General features: G+C 41.6%; 1 protein-coding gene across 1 annotated transcript in view; it reads right to left on the bottom strand.

Annotated features, from left to right (window-relative positions):
- The window catches only part of brinp2 (bone morphogenetic protein/retinoic acid inducible neural-specific 2), a 210,646-nt gene that overhangs the window by 70,274 nt on the left and 128,245 nt on the right, over positions 1 to 12,127 (bottom strand). The window contains exons 3-4 of the mRNA XM_053438689.1: positions 8,553 to 8,743; positions 5,499 to 5,680 (exon numbers count right to left, since the gene is read on the bottom strand). Coding sequence (XP_053294664.1) covers positions 5,499 to 5,680; positions 8,553 to 8,743 — 373 coding nt within the window. The remainder of the gene's footprint in view (positions 1 to 5,498; positions 5,681 to 8,552; positions 8,744 to 12,127) is intronic.

Here is a 12,127-nt window from a genome sequence, read left to right as displayed (position 1 = left end):
CAGCTTCTTCTCTCCTCTTAATATTATGCTCCTGCATCTGGCTCTCTGTATTTTGATGTCACTTTTACTGAAGCTTTTCCCATCGCAAAAAACGCTAGAAGTGTGTGAGGTGGGCGGACAGGAGGACTTTCTACTTTTTAGAAAAGTTTGGGAAAGTCATCGGTGTGTCCTTTAACTGCTGAGTCTGAATAACACCAACTGACAGCAGCGAGTCGAGGAAAAGTAAAGTGACAAGTAAACTAAACTGAACCAAATTAAGAACTGAAACTCAGGAGACAAGAAATTGGGGGCATCAATTTCATGTCTGGTTGCATGTATTTATTCTGCATGGACGGTACATATACATTAAGTATAAAAAAATGTTAGATGCTTAAGTGGAATGAATAGATGTTAACACACACCTTTGCCTACTTGCATATCATTATCGATTGATTGGTTTTCAGAATTCTATTCTATTAGTTAAAAACCCAGATATTGACCAATCTTTTGTGGATCTGACAATTAGTTTGAGGTAGGGATGGGCATAATTAATCGACAATCGCTTAATTGATCATTACGAATTTCGTCGATGACATTATTTTTTCACCGATAAAAAGTATTGCATGATCGCTATGTGTCGGGAGGACGGAATATCCGAGTTGCCCTGAACGCATCACAGCGAGGATGTTAGCCGCTGGAGGAAGCAGCCCGAAGCTAGCCTCCCCGGCTAGCTCGGCTTCATGTCCGCACACGGACCGTCACTCCACGGGGAACGGAACCCGGGTCTGGGTGAGGGGTTTCGGGAGGGAGGGCGTGACAACAACCGGACTGAGAGATCGAGAACCCTCAAATCCAGCTAGCTCTCAGCGGCTAGCTGCTGCTCTCTCATCGGGGCTTGAGAGAACAGCAGCGCATAGTTTCAAGTGTAACCATTGAACAGATCCCGTTTAACTGCCACACGAGTTGTTCATCGTGTTATAAAGATCTCACTGCATTTTAATATAACCTATAAATAGTGAATTTTAATATAAAAATATTAATGATTAATCAAAAATCGATCGTTAATTCTCCCGACGATCGATTAAGACAATTTAATCGAATGCCCATCCCTAGTTTGAGGCATTTCAACTAAACAGCATTTTATGTTCCCCCCGAGCAAAACCAAAGGGAAAGAGAGTGGCTGGGGTATAGAGTTTATTTTGTCTCACAATTTGAGCATTTCAAAAACCACGTCCCTGTATATTGACATGAGGGCAGAGAACAGTATCCAAGAGTAACTCTGCTCTCCATTGCACAACTGCAGAACCACTGGAACATGGCTGCTGCTCAACACTGCCTTCCAGTTGAACTCAGGGACAACAGTGGTTGATGCTTTCCACTTTTGATTGCACACTTTGAAAACTCCACTCCCGCTCTCTCTGCTCTTCTAACCCTCTTCCCCTTCATTATCTGGAACAAATTTACACGTCATGCAAACCTACTGAGGTGCTTCTCTCCACATTCAAATATTTTAAACTAGAACACGCAATGGTGGTCAGAATCTATGATCCGGCTCACGTACTGACTTGCATACGTGAGCGTCTTTTTAACCAGTTCCCATGACTAGATTTGACATGTGACCTGTGTACGATATAGGGCAACACGGCTCAGTAATAATATTGGACCCATGTTAAGTGATATGGTATTGATGTGGTGCAAATTCCCAAAAGAATGTGCAATGAATTAATGGGGAAACTCAGTGCACACAGTGAACGTTGGGGGCCCTTGAAGGTACTAACCCAATTTGGAATGTTAACCTGGTTTGTAATGGTTCCTCTCTAGACTCATTGTCATAAAACCTGAAACTCCAATCACATCACACAATTAAAAACTTTTAAGGATTTATCAAATGTCCACTGTTCTGGAAATTACTGCCCATATCAAAATAAGAAACTTTGGAATTCTACTTAAATACCTTTTAATATTATGAAATTTGTCTTTATCTTACAAAGCTCAACTTAAAACAAACAGCATGGTTTGACAAGCTGTCAGGGACTAGCTCTAAGTATTTTTACTAGAGGCATTCTGTTTAACAGACAAGCCGTTGTATTTGTACCAAGTCCACTTAGCAGAATATCACTGGACTGACTGAAAACAGATTATCTAAAGTGGAAAAAAGATCTTGCTTCTTGTCGATTACTTATTTATCTGCTATTGTTGTGATGCATGTAAATTGTTTTAGGGCACCAGTCGCTCATTAGCCTCCCCCCACAGACACAATTATCAACTCATTCAGGCTCAGCAGATAATGTATTACGGCTGAGATGCTGCTTATACCCAGCAAACTTCAATGGTCAAGATGGTTCATTATATTTGCCCACATTTTAACGTTGTGTATTGCTGAGATAAAGCTTGTCAGTAAAAAAAATACTGGACTTGATGCACTTTTCATTAGGAGTCCTTGCAGCTACATGTTCTGCAGCAAACATTTCCTTTTTTTTTATTAGGCATAAAAATTCACTTCCATGTTCTCATAGTAATCAAGCTTTTATCTTACGGCAAAAGGAGGATGCACTGAGTGGAGGAGCTGTTTATTGTGAAGAACTCATTCAGGTAAACGTCTTCAAGCAAACAGGAGCTTTCGGCGTCTCACTGAAATGGTCCGAGAGCCGACCCCTGTTCTCCTCTGCGTTCTGGGCTGCACGCCACTTTGAAATAAGCCACCTTCTTTCCAAGTTTACACCTCGCAATGGCTCATTTAAACCAAATTTGCCATTTAGGTTGAAGCACGGAAAGCTAGGCCCATCCACCCACACACCTGCTGTCCTCGCTCGAGAGCCAACAGATCTATTCTGATGTGAAAAATGTTTCGCTTTTTTATGTTTTGCTTGCAGTCGTCAGGGTGTGTGTGTGGGTGGGTTGGGGGTTTCGCGACCAGGCTGAAGAGATAATAGGATCTATTTTTTCTCCGTTCTATGAGTGGATTTTTTAACAAAAGTGCCATTTGCAATTAATGGTGAAAAGAGCTAGTTAACGTGGTGAATTTTTGGGTAAATGACGATAGACCACCTCAAGGGGAGTTGAGTTTTGGGTAGGCAGGTAAATAAAATAAAGGAAAGGACCTGTTTATGTGACATGAAATGGGGTTAAAGCTTTTCTAGTGACTACGACAGAATCTTAGGGCCATGTTGAAGAAAAAAAATTATGAGACACTAGAATTGATTTGTAATATTATGAGTATAAAGTAGGGATGCACCGATATGGAAATTCTTGGCCGATACCGATATTTAAAATAACAATCTGGCCGATAGCCGATACCGATATTTGTTTATTTTCTTTTTGTTGTTATTCATTCACCCTTTTGTGCCAGAAAAATAATTAAATCATTATTTAGAAAGCACTATTTAAAAAATGTTCAGCCCTTCATCACTCTTATCTTTTAATGACACAAATTGAATCAGATTTATGAAACAATCTTTGATTTAACTAAACTTTATTTAACAGAGACATATAAGGACCAATTTTCCGCAAGTTGAAATGGTTCCTTGGGATCTTAATGAAATGACTAACATATTTTGGTCAAAATACCACAAGGATTATTTAAAACAGCACCATTTTACCCTGTCTAAAACAGCCCTGTTAAAGTATCATTATAGAGAACGCTCTTCTCATTCTTTTACGGTAGCAGTATTGCCCGTTTATTAGAGGTGTTACGGCTTCTGTGTGTATGACGTATGTTGTCAATTCCCTTGTTACCTGTGCATGAGACGGATGAATAGAGCCGATGCACATGAGAATAAAGTACTTAAACAGACGCTACGCTCATACTTTTTACACCAAGTTACACTGCGTGAGTCAAGATAACTTAACAAGCCCTCCTCAGTTTTACCTGTTTTTAGTGTCGGGCAGAAATCACATCGCGTCAACACCCACCGTGGCCCTTCGCGATGCTTGTTTTAATTAAACAGTCGGATTCCCCTGGTCCGCACCAGTTCTCAGTCAGCTGCTAGGCGCCAGCCGGAGGGTTCCCCCAGCGGTCGCCGTAGCTGAGGTGATCCGCGAGAAGGGCCCGACACGCGTCCAGAGTCCTTCCGCGCCGGCGATGGACACCGCCCCGCGGTCCAAGAGAAAGAAAGCCCCCGCACCAGCGACGCCGTTAGGACCTCCCGGTGCCGCACACTGAACCTCTGGCCGCGGAGAGGAGGGCGACGGAGCGACTGCTCCCCCAGCTGCGGCACGTGCCCAGCGGTTTTACAACAAATATGAACATCGGCCAATGATATCGGTGAAAGTCAAGTTTATTACCGATAAGCCGATATCAGTAAACGAGGCGAATATCGGCCGCTACCGATGTTTGGCCGATAAATCGGTGCATCCCTAGTATAAAGCTGTAATTGAGAATAAAGTTGTAATATTACCAAACAAAGTTGTAACTGAGAATAAAGTTGCAATTAGGAATAAAGTCGTAATACCACAACATTAAAGTCGTAATATTATGAGAATAAAGTCTTAATTTGTTCTATTACAATAATAAATTCATATTATATTACAAGAAAACGGATTAAAAGCATACTGGAGTTTCCCTCATTTTCATTGTGAAACTATTAAACCTCAAAGCTGCTCGCAGCCAAACAATTTCCTTCTAGTTTGTGTGGTTTTGTTAGACAACCCTTTTGTAGTCCCGATACTTGTAATAATGTGGTACTGATTAGTATAACTTAACAAGATGTTCAATATTTCTTAATTTTTAAGCAGGCAACAAGATCATCTTCTGATATCACCTCTGTGAAATGCAGGTAGCCTAAAATCCCTTTTTTTCGTAAAATTGTTATTTATTTACGACATTATTCTATAAGTCACATCAATGCTTTCCTCAATGTGCCCATAATACTTAATCTTATAAAAGAGAGAAACTTCTTTCTGGTATCCAACAGCTTTCTTTCTACAAAGGTGACGAGGATTTCCAGATGTTTTTAAGTCTAAAGTGACACACACACTCCTAGAGGAAAGGACACAAAGGGCCTTTAACCAATTCAAGATGGAATCCAGTAGAGAAGGGTAAGAATGAAAGATTTGGTTCCCATTGAGACATTTGCCATGCAATGGAGCGTCTCACTGCTGCGGAGCCTTTAATCCAGCATGCCGCTTTAAAAAGAATTGAAAAATGTCACGTCCTTGTGCGCTCTCTTCCGTCTCTCCCCGGCTGTTGAGCAATGATGCACCTTGTAAATAATCTTTGAAAAGGATTGTTTGTGTGCATAAGTTGACAAAAAGCCGACCTATTTGTCATAGTTGTAGCACAGAGGAACATATCCCAGAGGGACAGTTTTAGAGGAGGGTTAATGTCTGCGCGTCGAGCTTGATGGGTGGTTGTTTGTGAATGTGCAGAACGGCAAACACAAGTCTTCAAACTGCAAACAAACAGTGTTTTCGTGCCGTATATTGAAACAGACATTTCTCGGGGCTGCTTGAAAGCAAAGAATACGCATCTATACACTGCGAGTAATCTCCGCCACTGGCTGGGTGCGTGTGTACAGTACCTTGATGGCAGAGGTGGCGATCTGGAGGTGGTGCAGGCGCCTCAGGGTGCTCTCTCGATCTGTGAAGTAGGACGCCGCCAACTGATGCAGCAGCTCCAGGGACACCACTGAACTGTTGCTGCTGCCTTCCGACTTCTTGTTCAGCTTCTGCTTGTCCAGGAAAATGGTCAAGGATTCCTCCCCTGTGGATCAATCAATAACTCTAGTCAGTCTCTCTTCCACTGAATCTCTCTATTTTTGTTACAGTTTACATAACCTGATGTTTCCACAAAGGCAAAGGCAATTCCCTCTTTTTTTGGCATAGCCAGACATGTCTCCACAGCACCGTGTGGTGGGGTTGCACCCATTAGGTTTTTTGTAATTCTTTAAACCAGTCACAATAGTCTTGCTCGGCCCAAAGCCCAGGATGCAGTGACAGTGCCCTTGCACAATAAAGCGTTGGGGGGGAGACTTGTTTGGAACAGTGTCATTAAATGGGCTGATTTCCTGCTAAAGAAAAAGGCCACAAAAACAGCAGAAGAAGTATCGACTGTGTAATTGCAAGATCCATATCTCCATCCAAACTTCCCATTGTCAGTATGAGGGTGACTCGCACTGAGGAGGTTGTTGTTGTTTCCTGTAGAAAAGTGCAAAAATAAAATGGGCACCCATTGGCAGGTCTCATATCCAGTGTGGATCCGTCTAGTCAAACTACTTTCATCATAATATTTCACCCTGTCAGAAGATCAGGCTGATTTTATTCTCAGAAGAACTGAAAGTAGGTTCTACTTTTTAATTTGACACTTGTTTGGTGGGCTGTCACTTTCTCACTGGTTTGCTTGTCTGCTGTGCAGGAGATAATACACTTCCCTTTGCGTCTCTCCCTTTCATCAGACAATAATAAAACCATTAACACTACAGCCAATTAACCAAAAACAACACACACAGCAGACCACGTTTTCTTCTTTAGGCAGCTCCCACAGACACTGCAACTGAGTCTAGGAAGTATTTTTCTTTTTAAATATCTAATGTAATCAAAACTTGTCCCAGATAGGCCTACACTGATTTAAATGAACAATGAGTTGTACACTGGGTTCCCAGGAAGTGTTGCTGATCAGTGCCAGTCACTAGCTGTTAGCTAAATGGTTGGTGATCTTTCAATCCTTCTGAGAGGTCGGAGCTCTGTGTATTTGGTGGAAGTTCTGAACTCCCTCCTCTGCAGTAGCGAACATGCACTCTTCTCAAAAACATGGGAAAATTCAATTTTTTCCATAGGTGTAAGAAAAAATATGCATTTATTATTTAGCAACTTCAGCCGCAGGCTAAAAACACATCTCTTCCAACTACAACTTGGCTAAGAAAATGATGGGCTAATAATAATAGTAAGTGCACCTGAATATATTGCACTTACATGTGACACATTGTAGTTTGGCTTTTTTTAAGCTTATGTACTTATTATTTTTGCTGTGTTGGGTTTGTACCCTTGTGTTTGAATGCACTTATTAGAAGGTGCTTTGGATAAAAGCGTCAGCTCAATGATATGTAATGTAATATAATATATTATAATGACAGTAATGGCAAAGAGACCAATGCTTTAAAGCCATTCAAGGAATCACAGATATAGTCAAAGAGCTACATTAGCAGGGATTTAAGCCAGGATGTTCCAGAATGGCCGTCTTATTACAATACAGTATTTTGCACAATATTTACCTTTTGCCATGGTCTATGTTATAGTGTCAATCCTACGTGTAATGCTTGAGTGTCCGAAATCAGAATGTACCTGTTATAGCCTGTCTTATAAAGACAGTGGTGACAGTGATCAAGGGTGTCATTTGACAGCCCCTCAGAAAAGCAAGTACAACAAGCTAAAATCTGATCGACAGAAGCACAAGATAATTCTTCCAATTTTTTGGGTAAGTATGTTTTACTTTTGAAAGTCACAGTTTGTCATTTTAACCCAGCTAACACTTGCAAAAACAGCAGTTTGATGTAACCCCGGAGGAGCAAAAGAAAAAGACTAAGATGAAAACTGTAGAACAAAAGACAAAATTGAGCTCTGGGAATTTGGTATTTTCTCAACTACAGTCTAATCAGTATGCACACTGGCTTAGCCCATTTACTCGAGGCTGTTAATTACATATAGAGTCTAAATATAAGTCTTCCAATGCATTAATCTTTGCTTTATGTCCCACGCTGATACGCCAGTGCAGACACTCAGTGATAAGTGGCACAAATGCACGTGTAAGTGGACGCAAACACCAAATATCAGAGATTTAAGGGAGAGACTAGATTCGGGGGGGAAACCAAATTGGTGGTGCTGTCAGTTACTACTGGTCCAGTATCTGACAGCACTGCCAGGTGAAGGTATCAAGGGAAATTCAGTATCAAAAGGTTGTCTTTTGTCCAATTAAAGTCCATTATATCACTGGTAATAACCTATCCCCTTCTATTTATATACATTCACAGTATATCATAAAGGTTTAGCTGGCCTAGGTACCCTTGGCTTGTAAATCTTCCTCCGACTCACTATTAATTTGCTACACTTCTATAAATTTGTAAAGATAAGAACTCCTTTTCAGAATCTGTGCTGCTGTGTGAGGACCGGCATCAGCAGTGGGTCGGGATCGTGACGCCGGCGCTTTGAACGCAACGCGAGCCGCACGCAATCGATACGGCTGGTAATTTCTGTTTTGTGAGTTACTTCTCTCCTCTGAGATCATGGGTAATCAGAAATCCAATAAAGACACGGACACATACTGATAAATGGGTCAATTTGATCTCATCTCTGCGTTGTGAGTCCTTTGCCGCTGCACACAACGTTCATCAAAGGGAAAGATGAGAGGAAAAATTCTGAGGAAAGCAACCTTGGTTGAATGCTTGAGGTGCAAGGTATGGTCTTTTTGCAATTGTTGCTTTTTTTCTCGTTGTAACTTTAAAGGAAAGAGCAGCAATAGATCCTGTGCCTCCACCAGCACTTCTGTAACAAACACTATAACTCCTCCGAGGCTCTATTTTTGGTGTGTCTCGACACCTCCTAACGTGAGAATAAAGGTGACACCTGCAGTCCTTCCTTACCTCCCAGGGTAGCAGAAACGAGGAAGTGGGTCCCATACTTCTTGATGAGGTTTTCGTGGATTTGCTGCAGGGTCGGTCGTCGCCCCAGTAGCCGGAGGTTGCGCAGGAACTCTGGCGCTAAGGGCAACGGAGCTTTGAGGGAATCTCTCTTCTGCGTGGCCAGGCTGTTCACCTTCCAGTGGCTGAACTCCCTGAAATGATGAACACATTCAAAGGTTCAACACTCGAATAAGACGGAGTGGGTACAAATACACACACACACACACACACACACACACACACACACACACACACACACACACACACACACACACACACACACACACACACACACACACACACACACACACACACACACACACACACACACACACACACACACACACACACAACAGAGGCTGAGAAAGGTACCCGAGTACATTTTGAGGAATGAAAAGGAGGTTAAAGGTACTAGTAGAACATCACAGTCTAACTGAACTGACTCATACAGGTAGAGGACATCGATGAAGATGTCAGCTTGATAAAACAAGATTCTAGAGCTTTCTGGTGATAATAGCCAACATTACTGCTGATGTGCTGTTAACAAAATCACGATCCTCGTTACGGAATCATAACACACATATTTCTGTGTTGTTGTGTCTGAGCAGAGAATCTCCTGCTGTTGATGATATGAGAAAAGCTAAATACAGCGTTGTGCGCACATTTTGCTCCGTAAAACAATACCTTCTGTCTTTGGAATCTCCAATTTAGATACAAAGGCAAATATATTAACTTTAACAGGACGAGCAAAACAGAAAGGATCCCTTCTCATGGACAACATTTTGTTCCAACCACCTGCTAAGGTGGCTGGTTGCATTTAAAGTTTTATTTTATTTTTCTGGATAACTTGTAGGTATCCAATGCACAAGCATTGCTATTCCAGCAAGTTAATTTTAAGACATGTTACCTCACCCAGACCAGAATGAATGAAATGTAAGACCTATGTCGATCACGACAGATGTGAAGGAATATCTGCGTCCCAGCTTACAGTTGTCCATTATTGACTATAAGGTAAAGAAGCCTAGTTGAGAGTAATCCTCAATATGCCATTATCTCGTCATCTACAGACAGTAAGTGTCCAGAGTCTTTACCACAGCAAAGCAGAGTGTACTTAGATCAACTCTGACCAGGGTGTTTGTTGATTATTCAGCCAGTGGATCCTGATCATGGAGGCAGCTGATCAGAGATTATGAACATAACTGTACTTCTGTCCAACCTGAGAGAGGGATCCCTCACATGTGGCTCTTTTTCTGAGGTTATTACATTTTTATTCCCCCGTTGATATGTTTTCATGGTATTATTTCCTCACTCTTGTTGAAGGATACGGACAAAGGAGGGCCCACCTTTTGAAGCCTTATGCAAGAAACTGTGATTTTTTAAGATGGGCTAAACAATGATATTGTATTGATTGATTGATTTATTGTTTTTTTCCCAAATCTAACCAGGTGTCTCTCTACCAATATTTAGTTTCAACCCTTATGATCCTTAAATGGTTCATCACTATTTCATACAATCATCCCAATTCTAAATTACACTCAGGTTAAGGGCTTACAAAAGATGTGTTGAACAGGCAAGACTCGCATTGGCAAGCCCACAGGGAATCATCACCTGAGCATTTTAATGTCTGTAAGCTGATCGGTTTGGTTGACAGCTCACGAATAAAATGTTTTGCGACAGAAGGTAGCTCTTTTCAGAAGTTAAATGGCGAGTGAATACTGGATTTACATTTCTCCGGTGGCTAGAAACATGGCTCTGAATGAATGTGAGCATTGCTCTGTGCTTGTTTTCATAAGATAATAATAATGTATGTTCTGTTTGATTTCTTGCTACTTTGGGTAAGCATGGAAATTGACAAACAAAATCATAATGATTACTCACAGATCTCTGAATAGTGTCTTCTGTCATTTTATAATAAACAATTGTAATTCAGAAAAATTTGACTTTTGCGTGATTGTTATTTATAATGAACCTTTAGTCATTTAGCATATTTGTTCAGAAGTGTCTGCTCCCAACGAGGATTCATATTGAAATATTATATTTCCTTAAAACTTACTAAAGAGGAGAAAGCCCATACATTTCAGCTTTTACAGGGTTAATATATATATATATATATGCAATGAGTGTTTGGAGTCATTCTGTTGTAGGCTTCCTTCAGTTTTCAGGGTCATTGTTGGTTCTAACCCTCAATGTTGGCAAGCTGTCAGGGGCGCAGTCCACACACTGAAGCTAACTCCTCACTGCTTCACATCTGGGAGGATGCAGATAATGCAGTCAGTTCATTTGAGTTTATGACCCCGTTTTATCCAATGCATATGCTGAAAAAGTAGTAACCAGAACACATGAGCGCTTAATAACGCAAGTGCTGTCTGCTCCATCCAAGTGAAAATGTCAACATAAACAAAATAATAAAAAATGCAATGCTCGAATAAAGAGACTAATGTCAGCCTCATCCTCTAAGGAACCTGTGACCTAGCCGGTCCTGGTCACAGTATCTAGGAGACTATGGGACTGGGTGACATTTAGATTCCTACATTTCCAAAACACCCCTGTTCTTTGGCTGTCCAGACAAATGCCAGGCAGTAGCACCAACACTGTTTCTGCTCCGCTGGTCATCGGAAGAAAGTGACACAGTGGGGAAACTACTAGCGCCGGACAATCATTTCAACACCTCACTCATTCACATAGCAGCACCCAGAGGTGTGTGAAGATTATGCAAATACCAGCAGAAAAGTACAGACCCATCTGCATAAATTAGGTGCAAAACAAGAGGCACTGACTCTTAGCACATTATTTCCTGTAGTTGTAGTTCTCTCTCTCTCTCTCTCTCTCTCTCTCTCTCTCTCTCTCTCTCTCTCTCTCTCTCTCTCTCTCTCTCTCTCTCTCTCTCTCTCTCTCTCTCTCTCTCTCTCTCTCTCTCTCTCTCTCTCTCTCTCTCTCTCTCTCTCTCACACACAGAGGGAGGTGCATACACTGTATCACTGTCTCCGTTTCCTACTGGCTGCCTTTCTGAGGTCAATAGTTTACTATTACATACAACATCATGGAGTAATTATGCCGTTGACAGCATTGTGCCTATACTGGAACTCACAGAATAGGCTACTTCCTTTAATAATGCAAAATGAATATGCATAAAGTCACTCGGATGTTCATACGGCAGCGAGGGACTATAATAGGACTTGAGCCGCTGTTATGCATATTAGTCCTCAACGGAGAGCTCAGATTTGTAACCATTTAGCACCATGACAAAGCTTTCCATAGAGGGATTTGACCCCCGAGCATATGGTCAAACCAGTGCATCATTAGATGCTTCATTCTCCCATACTGTACCAATTAATATCATTCACCCTGGCCACATTCTTCTTTCAGTAAAGTAGGACAACTCATGGGGGCGCAGACTGAGGGTACACTGCACAACTGCAGGCAAAAACCAAATATGAGTGAGCAACTGTTGCTCTCTCACACCTATTTGTTTGCTCCTCCTCAGTGTGTAGCCTGGGTATGGGCAAGCTCAGGCTCCTGGGCTGCTTATGGCCCAC

This window comes from Pleuronectes platessa, chromosome 13 (genome assembly GCF_947347685.1).
Source record: "Pleuronectes platessa chromosome 13, fPlePla1.1, whole genome shotgun sequence".
Classification (NCBI taxonomy): Eukaryota; Metazoa; Chordata; class Actinopteri; order Pleuronectiformes; family Pleuronectidae; genus Pleuronectes; species Pleuronectes platessa.
This window is presented reverse-complemented; position numbering and strand designations above follow the sequence as displayed.